At 48.3% G+C, this 25,254-nt stretch overlaps 3 protein-coding genes across 3 annotated transcripts; 2 read left to right on the top strand and 1 right to left on the bottom strand.

Moving 5' to 3' along the window:
* The first annotated feature begins 1,737 nt into the window (after positions 1-1,737).
* On the top strand, positions 1,738-7,989 carry LOC310908076 (carboxypeptidase A1-like). Its single transcript, XM_083858740.1, has 11 exons — positions 1,738-1,863; positions 3,610-3,691; positions 4,071-4,205; positions 4,410-4,508; positions 5,034-5,135; positions 5,916-6,017; positions 6,117-6,227; positions 6,881-6,971; positions 7,102-7,301; positions 7,575-7,659; positions 7,734-7,989. The coding sequence occupies exons 1-11, from the start codon at positions 1,799-1,801 to the stop codon at positions 7,919-7,921; spliced, it is 1,260 nt and encodes a 419-aa protein (XP_083714866.1). The 5' UTR covers positions 1,738-1,798; the 3' UTR covers positions 7,922-7,989.
* Positions 7,990-8,745: 756 nt separating this feature from the next.
* Positions 8,746-12,218, top strand: LOC310908078 (carboxypeptidase A1-like; the record flags this gene model as incomplete). Its single annotated transcript, XM_083858742.1, has 11 exons — positions 8,746-8,813; positions 8,987-9,068; positions 9,561-9,695; positions 9,770-9,871; positions 9,969-10,070; positions 10,149-10,250; positions 10,361-10,471; positions 10,752-10,842; positions 11,147-11,346; positions 11,522-11,606; positions 12,031-12,218. The coding sequence occupies 11 exons, from the start codon at positions 8,746-8,748 to the stop codon at positions 12,216-12,218; spliced, it is 1,266 nt and encodes a 421-aa protein (XP_083714868.1).
* Positions 12,219-12,940: 722 nt separating this feature from the next.
* Positions 12,941-25,184, bottom strand: CEP41 (centrosomal protein 41). Its single transcript, XM_083859184.1, has 11 exons — positions 25,008-25,184; positions 24,638-24,701; positions 23,776-23,823; positions 20,136-20,197; positions 19,423-19,492; positions 18,865-18,994; positions 17,614-17,765; positions 16,699-16,766; positions 16,254-16,368; positions 14,916-15,131; positions 12,941-14,556 (listed from the first exon to the last, which is right to left on the bottom strand). Exons 1-11 carry the CDS (start codon positions 25,038-25,040, stop codon positions 14,408-14,410), a joined length of 1,107 nt encoding a protein of 368 aa, XP_083715310.1. The 5' UTR covers positions 25,041-25,184; the 3' UTR covers positions 12,941-14,407.
* Between the last annotated feature and the right edge of the window lie 70 nt (positions 25,185-25,254).

Raw genomic sequence — 25,254 nt, 5'->3', positions numbered from 1 at the left:
GTTTTATCCAGTGGCACCTTCCCAAACTGACCCAGATTCCCAAAATCCCATCCCCTGCCTGGTGATTAAAACCTGATGGCAAATCCCAGGGACAGGGCACACAGTTGGCTCTTGGACCTGGATGAGCTTTTGTCTCCAGAGCAGGAACTGCAGAGCCTGAGGAGCTGGGAATGTGGAACTGTGACCTTGGAAGCTCATTCCAACCATCTTGAGGCTCCTGTCTCCTCCTCTTTAAGGAGAGCTCATCCAGGTGTGGAATTCTGAGTCCACAGAGATCTGGAGCTGGAGCAGTGGATGCTCTGCAGAGGAACAGGAGGGTGTGGGCCATGGGATGAGGGGAGATGGGCTGGAGATGACACAGGTGTGGGGGGACATAACAGGGACCTTCCCATTCCAAAGAAGGAGATTATTGAGGGAACAGAGCCAAGATCTTCAGCACAGAGTGATGGGAGAGACTGGAATGAGGGAGAGCCAGGAGGGACATCAGGAAATGCTTTTCAGCAGGAGGAGAAGCAGCAGGACCTGGTGCCAGTGGGGCTGTGCAGCCTCCACATCTGGAGGACTCCAAGATCCAACAAAAAGGGACCTGGTGGGTCCCCAGAGCTGACCCAGCTTCATCCAAGCACTGGATAGACTTCCTCTGGTCCCTTCCCATCCTGACCACCCCTTGAGGAGGATCCTGGAACCACCTCACCAACAGTTGTGCATTGCAAAGCCCCAACAGAGCCCCTGCACCTTCCCCACGGCACCTCCTGCCCTGGGTGCAGCCAGAACCCCCTGGGTTTAATGGAGAAAACCACAGACAGGATGTCAGCTGTACTAACCTGCCCTGGGAGGTGCCTGCCAGCCTGGGAGCACAGCCAGGAACCTGGAGCATCCCTGACAAGTGTGGTGGGAGCTCAGGGGCAGTGCAGATAAGGCCCAACAAAGGCTCTGCTGTAACCTGTGCAACAAAGGCTCTGCTTTAACTGGGGAACAAAGACACCTCTGACAAACTGACCTCCTGGGATAGCCCCAGCCAGTGACAGCTGCTCCAGAGCCACTGCTTACACTGAAAACATAAAAATAATTCATTTTCTACCCAAAACTGAGCCTTTCTCTCTGAGCATTAGCACAGATGAATGTCCTCATGCACCTCCGAGCTCCACGACTTCCACCAGCTTTGAAGTGAGATTTCATTTTATCCACCATCAAGTGGCCTCACTCCTGATGAACAATTTGAATAATATATTTTACATTATAATGTATAATAATATATATTTACATTATAAATATATATATATGTGTGTGTGTGTGTGTGTATACATGTATGCACAAACTAATTAATCCTAATTAAGTCCACGTTTAAACGCTTGCTTTATCTGCAGGTGACTTGGTGGTAGCTTATCATTACACACACATTACTAACCATAATGATGATTGACTCACTCACTCCCAGCAGTGTGTCATGAAGAGATTGATGGGAACAAAGAGCTGTTTCCTGGTGGTTTTTGGGGCTCCTGTGACTACACTGTCCCCACCATCCCACGCCCCTGGGGTTGGGAGGTGCCTCGTGCCCACGGCAGCTGCGAGCTGGGAGCAGGGACACTCATCCAGGACGCGCTCACCGAGGGAGACCTTATCAGATCCTCCCTAATTTGGCAGCTCTCGTGTTGACTTTGCCAAATAAAGCAAACATTTGGGCTGGAGGGAGCCTTTCCTGCCTGCCTGGCTCTGTTTGTCGTGGATGCGGCCGCAGTGAGAAGCTCCTGGAGGGACCTTGACCACCGAGAGGGTTTTGGATTTGCTCCAACCCACCATGGAGACCCTCCTGGTCTTCCTCACCCTCCTGGGGGTCACCAGCAGTGAGCAGCTCTTCGTGGGGTGAGTCCTGCTGGAGCAGGGGGTGGTGGGACACCACGGCTGGGATGGGGATCCAGGTGAGAGAGGCTCATCCTCACCACTTTCCTTCAGGGTCAGCCAGAAGGGTGACATCCCAAAGGGTGGAAATCCAACAGGGTTTGTTTGTTTGTTTTCCAGGAAAGATTTGGTTTCACCAAAGATTTGGTTTCACCCCAAGTTTGGAATTAGGGAAATTCACCCCAGGTAGAAATTAGGGAATGCTGAACCCTGAGGGTGTCACTCCAAGCTTTGCCAGAATCCCAAAGGATCAGGGGATGATGTGTATGGCTGAAACATGAGCTGTGGAGCCATCCAAGGATTGTCAGGAATAAAACACAAGGATTGCTGGGAATAACAGCCAAGGACTGCTGGGAATAACCAAAGATTTCTGGCAATAACACGCCATGGGAAAGAACAAGATGTGGCTGGAGAAGGGGCCCTGTGCAGGGAGGGCAGCACTTTTCCAGGACAAACATCCTGGTTGGTTGTAACTCCTGGAGATAAGAACAGCACAGTCCAGTGCAGGGATGAGGCTGAAAAGGGGGCATGGAATGTAGGGGGGAATATCAGGACAACCCAAAACTCCCAAAGCATCCAACCCATTCTCAGAAAAGCCTGAATGAATGGACTGGCAATAACTTGTAGAGAAAGTGGGAATTCTGTGTTCGGAGTAAGGAAAACCTATCCATAAAAATGTTCCCCCAAGAACATCCCAGCAGCTGGAGGCAGAGCTGGGGAGCTCCTGACCAGGAGCTGAAGGGATGGAGCTCTGCCAGGGGGGGTTAGGTTGGATATCAGGAAAGGTTCCTCACCCAGAGGATGCTGGATGAGGCACTGCCCAGGCTCCCCAGGGAATGGTCACATTCCCAAGGCTGCCAGAGCTCCAGGAGTGTTTGGACAAAGTTTTCAAGGACAGGGTGGGATTGTTGGGGTGTCTGGGCAGAGCCTGGAGTTGGATTTGATCCCCCTTCCAGCTCAGGATATTCTGTGGTGTGACTGACCCACCTTCCTTCCTGCTTTCCTTCCTTTTCCTTCCTTCCTGCTTTCCTTCCTTCCTCCTTCCTTTTCCTTCCTCCCTCCTTCCTCCTTGCTGTGGTTGAGGGATCCATCCAGGATCACATCACTCTCCTCCAGGCAGGGACCTGAACAGCTGCCAGCCAAGACTGTCCAAAGAACATCAGAGGTGCTCCCTGATTTTGGAAAAATTACAGGGATTTAATACCTACCTGAGTCCCCTGGGCACGGAATGGGAAAATGGAAATTGTTATCACCCTAGGGTTAAACTGATTAATGAAGAGATAAGAGGAGGAAAGGTAAGAAAGGGGAAGGAATTTTGTGCCATTTTGGAAGGGGGTTTAAGCACTGCCCAACAGGAGAGGTTGGAGGTAAAGGATTGATCTGAGGTGAGGAACATTTCCTCCTCCCCAGGGGCTGTGCCTGTCCTTGGGAAGCCCAGCCAGCCTGGATTGGGACCTCTGCTAAGGAAATAAATCCATAAATATAGAATATATCCATGTGAGATATTCCCCAACATCCTGGGAGCTGATCAAACAAAGCTGGAGATCATCTCAGGCTCCCCACCACTCACTCTTTCCCCATCATGGCTGCTCTGAACTTGCATTTTTTTTTCTCTCAACACCAACAACTGATGCGTTTTCCAACCCTCTGAGCTGGTGTGGAGCTTCCCCAGCCTCCCTCCCTCCCTGTGACCCCTCTGCCTCCCTGCAGGGACCAGGTGCTGCGTGTCATGGCCAGGAATGAGGAGCAGATCACTGTGCTCAGGGTTCTGGGGGAGCAGGAGGAGCTGCAGGTGAGTTCTGAGCACTCCCCTGGTCACAGACCCTGCTGAATCCAAGGCTCCCTCCTTGTTTTGCCATCCCATCCAATTTTCCTCTCCATTTTGGAGATGTGTCATTTAGAACTACATAAATATTAATTTAACCTGGGGCTCCTTGAGCTCAGAGCTGCTGTTTTGGGTGAACTGAGAACATCCCACAAACACTCAAACAACTTGGGCTGAAACATTTCTATAAGTCCCTATCCAGACATCCATCTGTGGCCCAAAATTTGTCCAAAACCCTTTTTAAAATCCTTCATGGAAAGTCCTGTGAGACCCCTGGAGGTGCTGGATGAGCACCAGCACAGGATGGGGCTGAATTCTCCTTTTCAGCTCAACTTCTTCTTCCCAGGTGGACTTTTGGCGTCACCCCAACACTCCTGGCCACCCCGTGGACCTGCGGGTGTCCTTCCCCAACCTCCAAGAAATCAAAAAACTCCTGGATTTCCATAATTTTTCCTACAGCATCATGATTGAGGACTTGCAGGTAATGGCTGTGATGGGAACAGGACGAGCTCCTGCAGCCCAACCCTGAAAGTCCAAAAAATCTTGGACTCAACCCTGAGAGAAAATCTTGGAAATCAAGAGATGGAAGAAAAATCCAACCCCCTGCTCCTTCCAGCCTTTTTGATCTTGGGTTCTGTTTTGTTTTGGGTTTTGGTTTGGGTTTTTTTTTTTTCCTCCTAACCAGGAATTATTGGATGAAGAAAAGGAAAGCATGAGGAGGTCTAGGAGGGTAAAGAGAAGCTCCAGGACGTTTGATTTCGCCTCCTACCACACGTTAGAAGAGGTACCTTTCTCTGCAGAGCATTGGCTTTGTCCTGCTGGGGTCACACTGGGGTCACATCCTTGTGATGGTCGTGGTGAGTTCTTGGTGACAGGTGAGACCTCCCTGGGACACTTTTCTCTTCCTTGACGGGTGTTTTAGCTGAGATGGGAGACTGGGAAACCTCCCACATCCAGCGTGGAATCCACTCCTGGGATGTCCCACCCTGTGGAGGACATTTTCAGCTTCACTTTGGGGGTGCTTGGAGCCCAGTTTGGGACTGGTGGAGGCTGTGATGGTGTTCAGGGGGGGTCTCAGAGCTTTTTTCCTCATCATTCCATCTGCTTTTCCAAAAACCTTGTTGTGTGCCTTTCCCTGCTCACACAGAGCCCCAGGCACCTCGTGTTCTCCAGGGAAATCCCAGGCCTCTAAGGAAACACCAGATCCTCCCCAGGGAAGCTCTGCCTGTTGCATCCAGTGCTGGATACCCCCAAAACCAAAAGGTGAGAACCAGGCTGAGCCTCACGACTCAGCAGCTCCTCTTTCCAGATCTATGACTGGATGGATGTCCTGGTGGAGGATCATCCCAACCTGGTCAGCAAGATCCAGATTGGGCAGAGCTATGAGAACCGACCCCTGTATGTGCTGAAGGTGGGTCCTGGGGCAGCCTCGCCTTGAAAATCCCTTGTCAGGTTGAGAAGTTGAGCCAAGGGAGGCTCAGGGTGGAATTTCCTCATGGAAAAGGTGGTCAGGCCTTGGAACTGCCCAGGGAGGTTTGGGGTCCCCATTCCTGGAGGTGTCTGAGGATCACTTGGAGGTGGCACTCAGTGCTCTGGGCTGGGGATGGGATGGGGATGGGGCACAGCTTGGATTGGATGATCCCGAAGGGTTTTTCCAACCTCAATGACCCCGTGATCCTGCACAGTTCAGGATTCCATGATCCTGAAGGGTTTTCCCAACCTGTGATCCCACACAGTTCAGTATTCCATGATCCTGAAGGGTTTTCCCAACCTGTGATCCCGCACAGTTCAGGATTCCATGATCCTGAAGGGTTTTTCCAACCTGTGATCCCGCACAGTTCAGGATTCCATGATCCTGAAGGGTTTTTCCAACCTGTGATCCCGCACAGTTCAGGATTCCATGATCCTGAAGGGTTTTTCCAACCTGTGATCCCGCACAGTTCAGGATTCCATGATCCTGAAGGGTTTTTCCAACCTGTGATCCTGCACAGTTCAGGATTCCATGATCCTGAAGGGTTTTTCCAACCTGTGATCCCGCACAGTTCAGTATTCCATGATCCTGAAGGGTTTTTCCAACCTGATCCTGCACAGTTCAGGATTCCATGATCCTGAAGGGTTTTTCCAACCTGTGATCCCGCACAGTTCAGGATTCCATGATCCTGAAGGGTTTTTCCAACCTGATCCCGCACAGTTCAGCACCGGGGGACCGAACCGTTCGGCCATCTGGGTGGACGCCGGCATCCACTCCCGGGAATGGATCACCCAAGCCACTGGAGTCTGGATGGCCAACAAGGTGACCTTGGGATCCCCAGGGGTGTGAGACCCCAATTCTCATCCTGAATCCATCCCATCTCTCATCTCTGAGGCAGTTCCTGCTTTTCTCCACGCACAGATGGCCTCGGAATACGGGCAGGACCCGTCTATCACGGCTGTCCTGGATGGCATGGACATCTACCTGGAGGTTATCACCAACCCTGATGGTTATGCCTTCACCCACAGCTCTGTGAGTGTGGGGACACCATGGGGAGATCTGGTACCAGGGCTGTCCCCAACTGCAGCTGCCTGTGGTTTTTGGGTGGGGAGGGATGGTGATGATCCCTGGAGATTCTTGGGTGATGCCTTGGGAAGGCTGAGCTGGAACAGAGACTGGAGAGAGCTGGAGAATAAAGTAGGTACTTACTGAAATGCCTTTAGGATCCACCTTGGGCAGGACAAGAGCCTGGCCAGGGCTACACCCAAAGTAGACCCAAAATGGTCACAAAATGGACATCGAATGGACCCAAAATGGTCACAAAATGGCCACAAAATGGGTCACAAAGTCTTACATTTTTATAAGTTTTGGTACATTTGCATATTGGGGTTTAATTGTCCAATTACAGCTCCAGGTTGTGAGGTCCCATCCTTCTTGTTTTCTCTCTTCAGCCCACCCTTGTTTGTGCTTTTGGGGCTGAAAGTTGTTCTTGGTCTTTAGAAGGAAAAGGATTTGTTTTGTCTCCTTACTCTGTGAAAAGAGCTTTTAAGCAGTTAAGATGAGGCTGAGAACTGCACCCCTGGGCAGCCCAGAATCTGAAAAACATGAAAGCTCAAACTTAAGGCCTCCTGGGCAGGGGTTGGGACTCACATCCCTGTTCCAGTCTCCTCTCTGTGTGCTCCCAGAACCGCCTGTGGCGCAAGACCAGGTCCATCAACCCTGGATCCCGCTGTGTTGGAGTGGATCCCAACCGAAATTGGGATGCTGGGTTTGGAGGTGAGGCCACCAGGTCCCCAGGCTGAGCATTGTTTGTGCCTCAAAACATCAAAACTTTCTGCTAGAGCAGAGAACCCCAGGGATGGAAACTTTTCCTGAGGGATCCTCTCTGGCTCTCCCCCTGCTCCAGGTGCTGGCTCCAGCAGCAATCCCTGCTCTGAGACTTATCACGGGCCTCATCCCCACTCTGAGAAGGAAGTGAAAGCCATTGTGGATTTCATCCGTGCCCACGGGAATGTGAAATGTGTCATCTCCATCCACAGCTACTCCCAGATGCTGCTTTTCCCCTATGGATACAGGAGGGCACCCGCACCCGACTACCAGGAAATGGTGAGATGGCCCCAAAATGTGGGGCTGTGACCACCTGGCAAAGTCAGGCAGAGCATCCCAGGAGCTTCCCTGCTCCTCTTGTTAGATAGAACCTGAATATTGAACTCCTGCACCTGGGTCTTGCTGGAGGGTGGTTGAGAGATGGACCTCAAACATCAAAAATTTGGGTTTTTTTTTTTTTTTTGGGAAAACCTAGAGCAGAAGGGATGGGAAATGATGAGCTCTAGATCATCCTACCCCTCGATCCCACTGCTTTTGGTGGCTCCTTTGCAGAATGAACTGGCCAAGAAGGCTGTGAAGGACTTGGCTGCTGTGTTTGGGACAAAATACACCTACGGCAGCATCGCCAACACCATCTGTGAGTGTCCCTCCCTCATCCCAAATCCCAAATCCCTCGGGAACGTGTTCCCATCTGGCCTCCTCTCCCTGCAGACATGGCAGGAGGCACCACCGTGGACTGGGCTTATGACAACGGGGTGAAATATTCCTTCACCTTGGAGCTGAGGGACTCGGGGCGTTACGGATTCCTCCTGCCCAGCTCCCAGATCGTCCCCACCGCCACCGAGACGTGGGCGGCGCTCCTGGACATCATGGTCCACGTCCTGGAGCATCCATACTGACCCCAGAGCCTCCCACAGCATTCCCTCCTCTCAATAAATCCTCGTGGAGAATCCATGGTTTCAGGCATCCTCGTTTTTTTCATGCTAAATTAAAAAAAAAAAAAAAAAAGGAAAAAGGACTCCCAGCCCTGCAGGTGTTGATTTTCCCTTCGTGATTTTGGCTCAAAGTCTCCATCCTTTGGAGCCAGCAGCCAGCATAGGAGGAGATGGGTTTTCTTTGGGCAACCAGCCCCAAATTTGTGGGATTTTGAGCAGCTTTGCTTCATCATCCCTTCCCAGGGGGCTGCAGGGAGGGATGTGGGGCACCTTCAGGGTCATTGCTGGGTGCAAGGTGCTTCCAGGAATTTGCTGTTTATTTTTGGCTCCTGGGACAACTCTCACCTGCTGTGACCTCTGTCCTGGGCCAAGCTTTACACCACTTTCCTCAGCCAAATTCTAAACCAGTTTCCCCACCACTGTGGTTTAGGGATCCAGCTCCCCAAGCCCCAAGTGAAAAATCTGCATTTCATGTATTTTCAACCCAAACTGAGCCTTTCCCTCCCCTCAGCCGGCACTGGGGGCTGTGGGATTTTGGCACCTCCCAGTCTCACCTTGCTGGCAGCTGACTCATCATGGTCCCAACTGTTTCCTGGGACAGGTTTGGCCAGAGCTGGGAGTGCCTGGATGGGGATGGCGGGTCCTGACCTTGGCTGGTGGCAGCCAGAACCTTCCCAGGGCCCTGGGAAAAGGGACAGCTGGAGGGGCTGGGCTGGGGCCACCATCCCATGGGATTTAAGAGGCTCCAGGACGCTGCTGGGATGTGAGACCAGCTCTCTCTGCTGACCATGAGGCTCCTCCCTGTGCTCCTGGCTGCCCTGGTGGCAGTGGCCACCTGCACCGACACCTTTGTTGGGTAGGGGGGCCGGGATGGGGACAGTGGCACTGGGTGGGGCAGAAAAGGCTGGTTCAGCCCTGAGGGAGCACAGGGAAAAGGCTCAGGGGAATGGTGAGGATGGATGGGGTGGGTTTAGCCTGGATTAATGGGGCTGAAGCTCATCCCACACCCTGAGCACCCTGATCCCACAGGCACCAGGTGCTGCGTGTTGTCCCCCAGAGCGATGAGGAGCTGCTGAAAGTACAGGAGCTGCAGGAGCTGGAGCATCTGCAGGTATTGGGGGTGGAGGGGGATTTTGGGGACATCCCACAGCCCACAGTCTTTGTTTTACACCCCCCAAGCAAAGCAAAGATGGGGCTGGATATGGATTTTGGGGACACCCCTCAGCCCATGGTCTTTGTTTTACACCCCCCAAGCAAAGCAAAGATGGGGCTGGATGTGGATTTTGGGGACACCCCCCAGCCCACAGTCTTTGTTTTACACCCCCCAAGCAAAGCAAAGATGGGGCTGGATGTGGATTTTGGGGACACCCCTCAGCCCATGGTCTTTGTTTTACACCATCCAAGCAAAGCAAAGATGGGGCTGGATGTGGATTTTTGGGGACACCCCCCAGCCCACAGTCTTTGTTTTACATGCCCCAAGCAAAGCAAAGATGGGGTTCTATGTGGGATTATGGAAACCAAGTGGTGAAAAGCAAGAAGCTGGTGCAGGGAGGTGCATCCTCAGGCAGGATCTGAGCCCTCATCTCCACTTTTCCCCATCCAGCTGGATTTCTGGCTGGCTCCCCGTGGGCTCGGACTCCCCGTCGATATCCGCGTGCCCTTCCCCAGCCTGCAGGCTGTCAAGGTCCACCTGGAGGCCAGTGGGCTCTCCTATTCCATCATGATCGAGGATGTGCAGGTCAGTGGGGAGGCAGGGGAGAGGTGGGATCCCGTCCAGGGGGAATGAGGCTCACCCTGCCCCGTGTCCCACAGGCCCTGCTGGATGAGGAGCAGATGGAGATGCTCCGCAGCAGCCGCCAGGTGCCTCTTGACACCGACACTTTCAACTACGAGGCCTACCACACCATTGATGAGGTGGGAAAGCACGAAATTTGAGGCATTTTGGGGGAAAAAGTTTGCTCTTGGCTGGGGAGAGTGAGCTGGGAGTGACCTCCACATCCCTCATTCCCAGATCTACAGTTTCCTGGACCTGCTGGTGGCTGAGAACCCCAACCTGGTGAGCAAGCTGGAGATCGGCCGCTCGACCGAGGACCGTCCCCTCTACGTGCTCAAGGTGAGGATTTGGGGATCCTGATCCAGAGGGGAAAAGGGTGACAAGGACAAAGCCAACCCCTCCTCTCTGCTCTCCCAGTTCAGCACAGGGGGCACGAACCGCCCGGCCATCTGGATCGACACCGGGATCCACTCCCGCGAGTGGGTGACACAGGCCAGCGGCGTCTGGTTTGCCAAGAAGGTACTTGGGACACATCCCAAAGGGCCACACGGCCCTCAGGAGCTGTGGGATCCAGGTGGGTGATCCCACAGGGAGGACATGGAGAGCCAAACCTCCCCAATCCTCTCTAGATTGTCCAGGATCACGCCAATAACGAAGGTGTGGCCTCCATCCTGGAGACGATGGACATCTTCCTGGAGATTGTCACCAACCCAGATGGCTTTGCCTTCACCCACACCAAGGTACCGCCCTGGCTTTCCTCTCCTTGCTTCCTACAGCTGCACTGGATGTGGCTGGGGAGCAGGATTTGGGGTGTTGCACATCCCTGAGGGGGCAAAGCCTCCTCATCCACATTTCCATGGGATGGAGACCACCAGGAGCTGTGGAGCTCCAGCCCTGGGGAGCAGGATTTGGGGTGCTGCACATCCCTGAGGGGGCAAAGCCTCCTCATCCACATTTCCATGGGATGGAGACCACCAGGAGCTGTGGAGCTCCAGCCCTGAGGTGGCTCTGCCCTTCCAGAACCGCATGTGGCGCAAGACCAGGTCCAAGCACTCGGGCTCCATCTGTGTGGGAGTGGACCCCAACCGCAACTGGGACGCCGGTTTTGGAGGTCAGAGCTGTCCCCTTGCCCCTGTGGAGCGTTTCCACTCTCCAGCTGGAGGCTCCAAAGCTGTTTCTGGCTCAAAGATAAATTATATCCCCCGGGGAAGGGGTGGGATTTGCTCTCTGTGGCAGAGCTGAGGGTTTGGGCTCCAGCAGGGCTTTGATGACAAATGAGAGTCACCATAAAAATCTCTAAGAGGAGCCCCAGGAGCATTTCCTGATCACCACCAAGCAGCTGAGGGGTGGGAAAACCTCTTGGGCTTGGAAGCCCCCAAATTCTCACTGTGTTCTCACCATCCTCTTCTCCACAGACGCCGGAGCCAGCGGAAACCCCTGCACAGAGACGTACCACGGACCCTACCCCAACTCAGAGCCCGAGGTGAAATCCATCGTGGACTTTGTGAAGAGCCATGGAAACATCAAGGCTTTCATCTCCATCCACAGCTACTCCCAGCTCCTGCTCTATCCCTATGGCTACACCGAGACTCCAGCGCCTGACCAGCAGGAACTGGTGAGGAACGTGTGGTTTGAGGGGTTTTCTGCTGCTCCAAAGAGGAGCCACCTCTGTCCTGCATCCATTGGGAAGTTGGGAAAAGCCTTGACATCTTTTTGCAGCCAGAAAAAAGGTGTATCCCACAGGTTTTTCCTTTCTTTGGCTCATCTTTCCCCCTTCCCTGTATTCTCAGGATGAGGTTTCTGCCAAGGCCGTGGCAGCTCTGTCCTCCCTCTATGGCACCAAGTTCAAGTATGGCAGCATCATCACCACCATCTGTAAGTGCTGGGGCAGCCTCAAAATCCCCAAAAATCTCCCAAATCCCAAAACCATCCCTAACACCAGCCAAATATCCCATGGAATATTGAGGTGCTGTTACACTGGGGCAGCCCCAAAATCCCCAAAAATCTCCCAAATCCCAAAACCATCCCTAACACCGGCCAAATATCCCATGGAATATTGGGGTGCTGTTACACTGGGGCAGCCCCAAAATCCCCAAAAATCCCCCAAATCCCAAAACCATCCCTAACACCGGCCAAATATCCCATGGAATATTGGGGTGCTGTTACACTGGGGCAGCCTCAAAATCCCCAAAAATCCCCCAATCCCAAAACCATCCCTAACACCAGCCAAACATCCCACGGAATTCCTGTAAAAAAGCCATCGAGGCTCCAAAATCCCCCTTATTTTTTCATCCTACAGACAGAGCAAGTGGCTCAACCGTTGACTGGACCTACAACCAGGGGATTAAATATTCCTTCACCTTTGAGCTGAGGGACACGGGGCGTTATGGGTTCCTGCTGCCTGCCAAGCAGATCGTTCCCACTGCTGAGGAGACCTGGCTGGCCCTGAAGGTCATCATGGAGCACACCAGGGACAACTTGTACTGAGCTGGGATCAAGGCTGCAGCAGCTGGAGAAGAGGGAGAAGGAGAATTAATCAATAAATAAATGGAAAGAAGGATGAGAAAAGGTTGTGAGTGGTTTTTTTTTTTTTTTTTCCCCAAATCGGGTGGAAAAAGCCCTTTCAGAGCTGGAGGTGGTGCCAGCACAAACAGGGTGTGCTGGGCCAGTGGCCTGGAAAAGGAATGGATTGAAAGGGCATGAAAATAGCAGGGACAAAAAAGGAAGGGAGGTGGTGGCTTTCCCTTTGCTCTGGAAAAGGAATTTGGGCTCTGGGACATGAGGTCAGCAGGATTTATTTGGGCTCCAGGAGAGGGATGGGGGACAAGGGATGGAGGGACAGGACAAAGGGAATGGCTTCCCACTGCCACAGGGGAGGGATGGATGGGATCTTGGGAAGGAATTCCCTGAGAAGCTGTGGCTACTCCTGGATCCCTGGAAATATCCAAGGCCAGGCAGGACAGGGCTTGGAACAACCTGGGATAGTGGAAAGTGTCCAGGAGTTGGAACTTGATGGGCTTTAAGGTCCCTTCCCACCCAAACCTGATTGTGTGATCCCTCCTCACCTGCTGCAATCCTTAGGGAATGTGGAGCTGAGCCCCTGCCCAGCTTTTCCAGGGCTCTCCACAGCTCTCCAAGCTGCAAATAAATCACCCAAGCAAAATGCTGTAATTTACATTTTTATTAAATTAAACAATTAAACCCCTCAGTCTCTGCAGAGTTTGACTCTGCTCCAAACAACACCAAGAGTCCAAATCCACACAAATCCATTGAGGTGGTGAGAAAAGCACATCCAAGTCTTTGCTTTGATTCCTTGGATTTGGAGGATCTCAAACAACTCAGGCTGGTTTTGCCTGATTGTTTCACCAGGAGGTTTTCATCCAGCACGGAGCAGCCAGGGATTCTGGATAGCAAAATCAGGATTTTAGCCAATGCAATGACATTTCCAAGAGCTCATGGAGCTGGAAAAATCTAATTCCAGAGCAGCAGGGCCTTATCAGACTGAACCTGCCAGTCCTGTAATCAGCATTGTCTGATTTCACACTCAGAGACATAATAAATGATAAAATGTGCTCAGGGATGTTGAGTCCTAAGCTGCCAAACTGGGAATTATGTGGCATTTCTCCCATTTTTTGTCCTTTCACCAGAATCATCCCAAAATCACCAGTGAGTTTTGGGATGTGTTGAAGATTGTCTGCTTCAAAAAAAGGAGGAAAAAATCACTGAATCCAAAAATACACACAAACCCCACAAGACCATGATAAGCAAAGCTGGACCAGGCTCAGCAATGCCAGATGGAAAAACTGGAGCAGGATTCCTCCAAAATCACCTCCAAAGTGTCCCCCACAGGCAGCTCAGGAAAATCAGAGGATTCCCAGGTTATCCAGAAGCACCAATTCCAGGAAAACTGTGGTACTCATTTTCCAGGAAACCTTTACCCTGTTCAGTTCCAGATTCCAGCTCCCTGCTGGGTTTTAGGGACACTGGTGAGGCAGCAGCAGCAAATTGCCCTTCAGCCACCCTAAACCTTAAAGAAACTCCTAAAAAACCTCTGGCAAAGGAGTCACTGGGAAAAAAAAAAATTCCAGTTATTCTCCTCCAGCTCACTTTGAAAAACACAACTATTCACAAAGTGTCCACAAGCAAGCACGACTGTCACAGCACCAACTGGGCAATAAAAAACATCTTTACTATTAATACTTCTGTTCATTTGCATAATTTATTTTAAAAGAAACCAAAAAAAAAAAACCCCTTCCAGGATCTTTTCTCACTTTTGGCAAGTCGCTGAATGTTTTTATCTTTGCTAAAAACACCAAAGTTTGTGCTCACAGATGATTTGTGGCCTGTTCACTCTCACAGCTCCAGGAAATGTTACAGACACAAATTCCTTCAGCTGGACTAAAAAAACTTTGTGGAAGAGTTTCTACTGGTGCCAGCCTTTACTACCAGTTTACTCCCTCCCCTACAAAACCAGTTCTATCACCTCTGTCCTGCCCTGCACCTCAAATGATGCAATTCCTGCTCCAAGGAAACATCATTCCAGCTGCTCTCAGCCTTACCCGAGCTGCCAAATTCTCACCGTGGCTGCTTTTATTTTTTTTTCCCTGAGGATTCCTAAAAACCACAAAGGGGGTTTTGCACTGGCTCAGGATTCTTAAAAACCTGGAGACTCAAATTTATTTCCACGGCCTTTTCTGGATGCTGGTCCTGCTGTGGGAGGAGCTGCTGAGGGATCTCACGGTGCTGGCAGGGCTGGGGAGGCTGGGGTTGCTCCTCACGGATGAGAGTTTGGAGTCGTGGCCAGAGACACCTCGGGAAAGGCGGCCTGGGGGGAAAAAAAACCAAACTCAAATCAGAAATTGGTTGTCCACAAGTTGTGGCTCCTTCCTGGATGTGTCCAGGTTGGATGGGCTTGGAGCAATCTGGGATAGGGGAAGGTGCTCATGGTGGGATGGATTTAAGGTCCTCCCACCCAATTATTTAATGATGAGGCTGCAACATATTCTGACAACCCCAAATCAGAAATTGGCTGTCCACAAGTTGTGGCTTCCCCCTGGATGTGTCCAGGTTGGATGTGGGCTTGGAACAATCTGGGATAGGGGAAGGTGCCCATGGTGGGAAGGATTTAAGGTCCTCCCACCCAATTATTTCATGATGAGGTTGCAACATATTCTGGAGTCTTACTGGCAGGGTCTGAAGGAACTTGCTCCTCAGCCAGGTAATGCTTTAATTTCTGCAGATCATCAGCAGAAAACCTCCATTTGTTCTCTGCGCGTGTGGGGGGCAACCTGGGAATGTTTTTTCTCCGTGTGGTTCCTGTGGGAGCTGTGACCTGGCAGGACACGGGGAGTGTTCCGGTGATCAACCCCTCGGGGATCTTCTGGGCAAGGACCTTGAGGCCTGCAGGGACACAGAGAACATCTGTTATCCCAGCTGGATGGGACAGCAGGGAGCATTCCTGAGGGATTCATGGAGCTGGAGGTTCAGAAAGTTTGGATGGAGAAATGTGGGCAGCAGGAGAAGGGGGAATTCTGTGAGATCCCACATGGAGTTCAACTCTGGGGACAACAGCAGCAGGACCTGGAGCTGCTGGAGAGAGTCCAGAGGAGCCCCTCAGTTCCCAGGGATCCAGGCTGGGAGAGCTGGGAATGTTCCCCTGGAGAAGGGAAGGATCCAGGGAGAACTTCCAGAACATTCCAGGGCCTCAAGGGGCTCCAGGAGAGCTGCAGAGGGACTGGGGACAGGGACAGGACACAGGGAATGGCTTCAGATTGGAAATGGGGAATTTGGGTGGGATCTTGGGAATTGGGAATTCCCAGAGAATCCCTGGATCCCTGGAATGTCCAAGGAAGAATTGGAGCTCCCTGGGATCATGGAATTGTCCCTGGAATGAGCTCTGAGGTCCCTTCCCACCCAAACTGCTCCTGGGATTCTGGGATTTGGGACACTCCGAATCCATCCCGAGGGGTTTGGATGGGAAATGGGGAGAGAAAAGAGAGGGAAAGGGAAGGGAGACCCTTCATGGATTCCTGAGATTCCAAGTGAAGCCCCTCAGTCCCTTGATTTCTTGGAGAGGAGATGGATCCAATGTCAGGCTGGGAGAGCTGGGAATTGCCAGCCTGGAGAAGGGAAGGATCCAGGGAGAGCTTCCAGAACATTCCAGGGCCTCAAGGGGCTCCAGGAGAGCTGCAGAGGGACTGGGGACAGGGACAGGACACAGGGAATGGCTTCGGATTAGAAAAGGGGAGATTTGGGTGGGATCTTGGGAAGGAATTCCTGCCTGGGCTGGAATTGCCAGAGAATCCCTGGATCCCTGGAATGCCCAAGGTGAAGCTGGAGAGATTGGAACACCCTGGGATTTGGGAGGGCTTGGAATTGGATGACCCTTCATTTTCCCACCAACCCAAACCACCCCACAATCCCACCAGCCACATCTTTCCCACCTCCAGCTCCCACCAAATTGCTCCCCACACTCTCCCTTTCCCCAGGAGCTCTGGGGGGAGCTCTCCCAGCCCCACCTACCCCCAGATAACATGAAGAGGTTCTCGAAGCCCCTCTCACACATGGTGGTGGCTGCCTGGCTCGCCAGGCGCTCGTCGTTGTCGTACACGATGATGATTTTCCCGTGCGCGTTTTTCTGCCGTGGGGATTGTTAAGGAGCCACTGCTGAGGCTTAAAGGGATGTTGAAATATTTTTAGGAAGAAAAAGAGACCAATAAATAGGATTGGAGAGGGGAAAGATTCTGTATTTGGCTTGCAGGAATGTTTTCCCCTGTAGAATTCTCTGGTTGAGGCTTGGCTGAATTCCCAGTGGATCCAGGATTGCTTGAAAACTGGGAATGGCACCTGTTTTTTTTTTTTTGTTTTTTTTTTTTTGAGGTCTCTAATTTTGCTTGGATAAGCTCCAGTTGATTTTTTTGAGAGCCTTCACCAACATCCCCCCACAATGTTTCCATGGAAAGGATACATATTCCAGAATATCATTTGTGTAGGGATTCATGGTTCTGGACAAGGTGGCAATGGGGTAGGAATGAGCTGCAGGAGGGGAAAAAAAGAAGGAAAATTTGTTTGTGTAAGGATTCATGGTTCTCAAAAACGTTTAAATGAACTGCAGAAGGGAAAATAAAGAGGGAAAAATTGTTTTTATATGGATTCATGGTTCTAGATGACATTGCAAATGAGCTGCAGGAGGGGAAATAAAGAGGGAAAAATCGTTTGTATAGGGATTCATGGTTCTAAAGGTGAAAAACTTAGATTTTAGTATATAATAATGCGTGTGAGCCAAGACAGAGGGCCTGGGGCATTGTCTGAGTCCTTCTTCACCTTCTTCTTCATGGGTTTGGGTGGTTTTCTGTAACTGAGTGAAAAAGATCTGCATTGTGGGCTTTAAATGGTCATTATTGGGTCAAAACCATAAATAATAGAGGTGTCACCTTGTTATTGAGGGATTATCACTTAAATAACCTTAGAAAGAGTTTGAAGGATTCTATTTTACCTCATTTTTTTAACTTACTAATTAAGCTCATGATTTGCGAGTCTATAAACACTGTAAATAGGGAAGATATAATAAACAACTGAGTCCAAACTCAAAATCTGTGTTTTCTGTGTATTATTCATGCTAACCTTGGCAAAGAAAAAAGAAACCAGGACTGTAAGAGCTGCTCACATCCCAAGATGTGGCACTGCTGCTTAAATAACCTTAGAAAGAGTTTAAAGGACTATTTTACCTCGTTTTTCTAACTTATTAGTTAAGCTCACCACTTGTGAGGCTGTAAATAGGGAAGATATAATAAACAACTGAGTCCAAACTCAAAATGTGTGTTTCCTGTGTATTATTCATGCTAACTCTGGCACAGAAAAGAGGAAGTGTGAGGCTGCTGACCTCCCACGATGTGGCACTGCTCGTAGGCGTCGCGGTCGCGCACGTCCAGCAGCAGGAAGGGGCAGTCGGGGTAAGGTCTCTCCTTGGCTTGGGGATCTTCTTCCTTTGGGGAATCCTTCTCCACGTCCAGCTCTCCAACCCCACTGATCACACTGCAAAGGGAACAAACAGGGGGTTAAAGGGATGCTGAAGGGTCTTTCCAGCAGTTCTGAGGTTGGGGAAGAGCTGGGATAAAGATTCCTCCTCTTCCAGGATCAACCTGGGATTCCTTCACATGGGGAATGTGGAGGGAAGGTGGGGTTGGAATTATTCCCAATCCCAGAAGAGTTTGGGTTGGAAGGGACATGAAGGATAATTCAGTTCCAGTCCCAAGCCTTGTCCAGCCTCACCTTGGACATTCCAGGGATTCTCTGGCAATTCCAGCCCAGGCAGGAATTCCCAATTCCCAATCTCCCATCCAGCCCTGCCCTGTGGCAGTGGGAAGCCATTCCCTGTGTCCTGTCCCTGTCCCCAGTCCCTCTGCAGCTCTCCTGGAGCCCCTTTGGGCTCTGGAATGTTCTGGAAGCTCTCCCTGGATCCTTCCCTTCTCCAGGCTGGCAATTCCCAGCTCTCCCAGCCTGACATTGGATCCATCTCCTCTCCAAGAAATCAATGCACTGAGGGGCTTCACTTGGAATCTCAGGAATCCATGAAGGGTCTCCCTTCCCTTTCCCTCTCTTTTCTCTCCCCATTTCCCATCCAAACCCCTCGGGATGGATTCGGAGTGTCCCAAATCCCAGAATCCCAGGAGCAGTTTGGGTGGGAAGGGACCTCAGAGCTCATTCCAGGGACAATTCCATGATCCCAGGGGGCTCCAATCCTTCCTTGGACATTCCAGGGATTCTCTGGCAATTCCAGCCCAGGCAGAAATTCCTTCCCACTATCCCAGTGTCACTTTGAAGCCATTCCCTCCATATCCACACAAAAACATCACCAAGAGGAATACACACAACTGTGTTATCCCCAAAATTCTGGAATGTGATGGCCTGAATAAAATCCCAAACCCACAGATTTTCTTGTCACACAAGTGACAACAATCACCCCAAACCCATCCCAACAGGTAAATCCTGCCAAATCTTTTCCCCTCTCCCCTACAAAACCCAACTTTAATGAAAAATACAGCACGAAACCACTCAGCAACGATTTAAAACCAGCTTTAGCCAGGCTCAAATCATCATCTTCAGGAAGGAAAATGCTGTTTCAGTGAGGCACCTCTGCAGGGTGGAGCGATGGGATTCTCCTCCTCCCGAGTTGTTGAGGAACAGGACTGAGCTGGGAGAACCCTCAGGGCTCCCTTTGCCATTTGTCCCTCCTGCATCATCCCCTGCACCATCAGCAGCACCTGGGGGACAAGAACAGCAGTTCAGGAGCTGCAGGAGGAGATAAACAAGCAGCTTTTAAGGGCAGTTTCTATTCCTGGAGAGAAAAGTGTGACAGCTTTATCTTCATCCTCTTAACCGGGAGAATTTACTCACACAACCTCTTATTTAAAATAATAAAGAGCCAACAGATCTATTTTTTTTTTTTTTTGCTTGAGATCTCATTTTAAAAAGTCAATAAAATAGAATTTTTGATGTGGATTATGTTCCTTTCCTACTTGCAAACCCTTTTAGGAGTGTTTCTATTCCCAGCCTGGAATTGCTGCAGGTAATTGAAGTTTTATTTTCCCTCAGCTCTTCCTCTTTGTCCCTGCCCTCAGTGTTGTCTTTTCCCACCTTTTCCTGCTGCTCTGTCCCATTTTTTGGGAATTTTCTCCCCTTTTTCCCCCACCTTGCAGCTTGTGCAGCTCCTCATTTGTCACTTCTAAGGTTTCATTGGACAGAGAGGCCACCTGGAGAACCTGCAGGGCACAAAAATCACAGATCACAGACCCTGATCCTCCACAGCAGGGATCAGCTCAAGGAAAAACAATCCAGGGAAAAAATAAAAATAAAAATCCCAAGTCTGCAGAATCCCACTCTTCAACATCTCCAAGTTTAACCTTCCTTTTCCTTCTCTCCTGAGAAGATAATTTGATTTTTTTTCCTCTAATTTGAAGCAGGCTTTTTTTGTACCAGCACCCCTCACCTTTTTATTTCCTGATCAAATTTCACTTCTTTAAATATTATGATTCACTGCTTTTAAATAAAATAAAATAAAGCACAGAAAGCCTTGAACTCCCAACTTGTCCACTTTCTGCATTAAATCTGAATTTTCAGACACAAAACTCAGATTTAGGTGCTGTTTTTTCTTTTGCAAAACGCTCGAAGATCCTTTTAAGGATAATGGACAAATAAAATAAGGATTAAATTTCAAAGATGGAGCCACCACAAGCTTTGATTTGTAATTAAAAGGCCACATTGGGAATGAATTATTTGAAGGAAGAAGCCAAGACAGAATAATTACAACTAAAACTAAATAATTACAGAGGAATTTTTTTATTCTAAAGGGAAAAATGCAGCTCTTAAAAGATTTTGGAGGGTCAGAGAGGGATCTGTACTTACCAATTGAGCAAAAGTTGTCACCTTCAGCCTTTTAAACAGCTCATCCTTTCTGTACCTGTAATCTTCAAAAAACAAAAAACAAAAAACGACAAATTAAATTTTCAGCTCATTCCCAGTTTTTGGTTTTTTTTTTTTAGGCACCAGGTCATGGTTTAATCCCAGTTTTTCTCCAAGATTCTTCTGCAGCCAGGAAGGAATTCAGAGCAGGATTGTGCTGAAGGAGAGTTTGTGAAATGCCAGTTGTGAAGAGAAGGTTTAATTAATAGCAGTTATAACGACAGATTTTAATTAATACCAGTTATAAAGAGAGATTTTAATTATTATCAGTTATAAAGAGAGATCTTGTCCAGTTATGATGAAGTGGAAGAGGCAGATTTAGTTGCTTTTAGACTCAAATATGAATTGATGTTTTCCATGGTGCTGGAGCAGGAAGAAATTCAGGAATTTTCTCTTTTTCCTGCTGTTCTTTGGAGTCACAAAGCTCCTTAAACCAAAAGATTCATTCACCTGAATTTTTAATTTGTGTAAATTACAACAGAATCAAAATCTATGTTTTCTGTGTATTATCAGAATCAGAGCATGGGGCATCGTGTCTTTGCAAATACCAAGCTAAACACTCAGGTTTTATTTTAATTTTTAAAAATCCAAGATTTTATAATTGATCTGACAATTAAATTCTAATTTCTTCCATTTGCTGACACGGATCAGGACAAGTGACACAAGAAACTGGACTAATTGAGTCTTAATGGGTAATTAACACAAGAAACTGGACTAATTGAATGTTAATCCTCAAGACAAGGCTTAGGGGAGGAAGAAAACTGAGCAGGGATGTTGGCAAAAATCCAGAGCAGAGATTCCCAAGAGAGCCAAGGTGGGGAGTCTGAGCCCAGCCAGATCCTGCAGAGGAAAGGGAAAAACCTCCTGGAGTGAAACAAAAGGTGTGAGCAGGAGGAAAGAGAAGGCACTGAGGGGTATCAGTAGGAACATCTCGACATGGAATAACCTGTCCTGGGGAGCAAAGGGAGCTTTGTCCTTTGGGAAAGGCAGGGCTGACAATGGAGAGCAGGATCTTTGGTAAATCCACTCAGTTACAGGATTCTAAATCCCCTAAAACCATCTGCTGGATGCTCCAGTAGCCTGGAGGAGATGAGGGGGAAGGGCTCCTGTGCTCATTCCTGCAGCCACAACAAAAAAAAAAAAAATCCCTAAAAAAATTCCCTTATGGAAATTCACAAATTAGGCTGGAGGCTGAGATCTCTTCCCAACACATTCAGAGTTCCTAAATCCCTAAATTCTTACCCCAAATAATTTTGATCAGGCTGCAAAACAAGCACCTCTTTGCTGAGATCTCTTCCCAACACATTTAGAGTTCCCAAATTCCTAAATTCCTACCCTAAATAATTTTCATCAGGCTGAAAAACAAGGACCTCTTTGCTGAGATCTCTTCCCAAGACATTCAGAGTTCCCAAATCTCTAAATTCTTACCCTAAATAATTTTGATCGAGCTGCAAAACAAGCACCTCTTTGCTCCTCACAAATTGTCGTAGGAAAAAAAAAAAAAAAAAAAAAAAAAAAAAAAAAAAAAAAAAAAGAGTCCTCCCAAAATCTCCACTGCACATCCAAACCACAGGAGGTGCAGAAAGTGGATTTTGGAGGATGAGGGGATGCAGAAATTGGATTTCAGGATGTCAATTAACTGGGAAAGGACCCTCCTGGTTCTTGCAAAACCACCTGGTTTCAAGCCTCAAGCTGAGGTTGTTATATCCTAAAAAAAACCTCAAAAAAAACCCCCTAAAAAATCCCCCAAAACTCTCAAACAAATAAACAACAACAACAACAAAACCACCACCAAAAAAACCCAAAACAAAACCCAACAATTATCTCCTGTAATTATTTCCCTTCTCATCTGCTCAAGGATTAAAATTACCCAACCAAGGCCAAAAAAGAGCCTTTCTGCCATGGCAAATAAACTTCATTTAGAAGGGAGAAATCAAAGCAGCAAAGCTTGGGAAGAGCTGGATGGATAAAAACAGCAAAGCAGAACCTTTGTCAAACACTGCAGCTCCTGGGTGGCTCCTTCCCACCTCAAATAAAGAATTTATCTCCCAAAAAAAGCCTAGATCTTGTCTTTGCCACCCGAAATACCTTCCCAGAGGGCTCAGAATTGCTGCTCCCAGCTCCAAAAAAAGGTGACCCCACGTACCAGGTCCGGTCCTGGAGGATCCATTGGCATTTCCTGACATGGTTTTGCTTGGGATGAGTCTGTTTTCCAAGGATTTTTCTCCTCAAGGCTTTGGAAAGGAGGAAAACAAGAGCAAGAGAGAGAAGGAAGAGACCTGTGTGTCCTCAAGCCAATCCTCCAAAGGATGGAGCCGTGGTGGGGTTGCAGCTCTTTAATTTATTTTTGTTTTCAAGGGGTGGATTTAAATCTCTGTCTCTCGGGTTACGTAAAGGGACAGAGAGGTGCCTGTGCTGGGGATTTCAATCTCCATCCAAAAGGTGTCATTTATCCCTGAGAAAACCAAGGGGAAAAGGTTCCTCCACTCCCTGGGAACACAACGTGGCCATTCAGCCTGGACAAGAGGGAGAAAGTTCCCTCCAAAACACACAACAACAACAACAACAACAAAAGGAAAGGGAATAAAAGAGCAGCACGAAAACAGATCCGCGGGGAGATTTGGGAACCTGCACTAAACAAAATCAGCTTTTTTTTTTTTTTCAGCACAAATAAAAAAAAAAAAGCACTGAAAAGTGTCCAGCATTGAAATCTCAGTCAACTGAGTGGTTTTTGGAAAGCTCCAGCTCGTTTCTCTTTTGATTTTTTTTTTCCCAACAGACATTCAGTGTTTTGAAAAAAAAAAACCCCAAACAAACAAAAGCTCGTTTTGCACAAATAAATTCCCCTGAGCTCCTTCACAAAATTGAGGCTGAGAATTAAACCTGAATCTTTCAAATCCTAATTAATGGAGGTTTCAGTTTAATTCAGTTTTTTTTTTTTTTCACATTCATAAATGGAGCTTTGAGGTTGAAGAGTTTGTTGTGTTTTTTCCTGGCTCTTTATGTGAGAATAATCTCATAAATCAATGGTTTTATTGGGAAAAAAATGTTTGAAAAGGCTGGTTTTGGTGGGAAAATAGAGAAATAAAAAATAATAATAAAAATAGAAAATAGAGAAATAAAATAGAGAAATAAAAACAAGTAACAAAAAAAAAAATTCAGCCTTTTAATCAGCTTGAACATCATAAAGAATTCAAAATGTCAGTGTTTAGTGCTGGTGAAATCAATGGAAACACAAGGAATGAGCTTGTGGGTTTTATTCCTGTCTTGGAATATTTTGATAGGAATTTAAATAATATAAAGATAAAAGAGCTTAAATTGTGACCAAAAAGTGAAATAAAGCCTCAGAAATGACCCATAAATCTTCCCAGATGAGCCCAGCCTGGATTTCTTAACTCAGAGAACTTTCAAAACCAAAATCCAATTTTAAAAAAAACTGCACCAAGAAGGATCTGGAAGATTCCTGCTGGGATTTTTAAATTCAATCCGTGGAGATTTGCAAAATAAAAAACTCCCTGGAATTCACCTCCTGCTCTTTTGAGTTTTGAAACAATTTATTTTTAACCCAAGGCCAGGTACTCACTCCTTTTGATCTCTTCCAGTTTTTCCATGTACCTTGACAAACTATTTCCTGTAAAAACAACAACAAAATAAATCAATTTATTACAATTATTTATTTATTAGGGGTTTTATTCAGACTCATTAAAGCTTCAATTTTAATTGCCCTAAGGAAACAGCTCTTTGTTTGTAGATTCTCCTCCACAGTGACAATAAAAGGTACAAAAATGCCACAATTTTCCTCTTTTTTTAATCAAATAAAGTAGAATTAAACAGAAAAATCCAAGGATTTGCTGCTCCTTTCTCAATATTTTGATGAGGATACAACAAGATTGTGTTACTGGATAAAATGCAGCTGCTTTAATAAACAAAATAAACCCCCCCAAATAATTATCACACTCTGGACAAGATAAAGACAGAAATTCCAGTAATTTCACCACAAAAGAGCCTGACCCAGTTAAAACCCATTTAAACCCCAAATTCTTCTTTAAAAAAGAAGAGGAGAAGAAAAATAAACAAGTTTAAAGACAACAAAAGCTTTAAACAGGTGGTTGTTTACACCCAGAGCATTTAATCTCAATTTTCAGGGTAGTGTGTGAAGATAAACACACAAAAATACATTAAATATATATAAAAAATATGTATTTTAAATCTGTATCCAATTTAAAATCTGTACAGCTCCTGCTTGTTTAAATTTCAGCTTTGAAGGAAAATTTTAAATAGGAATTTTTTTATAAGCTGCAAACATTTGATGAGACAAATCATAACCACAATAAGGGTTGGGGTGAATTAGCTCAGGGCAGAGATAATTAAGATATTAATTATATTTTTTTCTGTCATCCTACACTCATTTTTGTGTGGTTTTAGCCCACAATAATTTCACTTACCAGTGTCCAGACGAGTTTTTATATGTTGGTACTTGGGATTCGAGGGGATGCGTCGGTTTAGGAGCTGCTTCCCAAACGGAAAGAATGAGAAGCCAAAATAAATAAAATAAAATAAAATAAAATAAGGCAGAAAAAATGAAGAGAAAACGCGATTTCAATGGGTTTAAGAGGCAGAAAAATGAAGGAGAGTTTCCTGAATCCCCATCCCGGTATCAAACCCCATTGATTTAAAAGCCTTTCAAAAGGCGAATTTCTCCCGTTTTCTCCCCACGCCGCTCCGGGAACCGCACGACCCACCTCCCTCGCCCTTCCCCCGTGTCCCCCCTCCCCACCCGGACAGTTTCGAGAAGGAAAAAACCCTTCAGGACACCTGAGGGTCTCCGAATCCGCCCCAAGCCGACATCGCCCCTCAGCGCCGTTCCGCCCGCTCCGCCCGTCCCCTCACGCTCCCGCCTCCCGCCCACCCCGCAACTACGCCCGCCGCTATTGGCCGCCCGCCTCGCCCTCGGCCAATCAGAAGCGGCAGAGCGGGCAGCGCGCGCGTCGCCCCGGCAACGGGAGGGACGCGGCGGGCGGGAAGCGGCGGGGAAGGGGAAAGAGGAAAGATGCGCATGCGC

This window comes from Zosterops lateralis (genome assembly GCF_965231275.1).
Source record: "Zosterops lateralis genome assembly, chromosome: 4".
Taxonomy (NCBI): Eukaryota; Metazoa; Chordata; class Aves; order Passeriformes; family Zosteropidae; genus Zosterops; species Zosterops lateralis.
The sequence above is the reverse complement of the archived record's forward strand: the minus strand, read 5'-3'. Positions and strand labels throughout refer to the sequence as shown.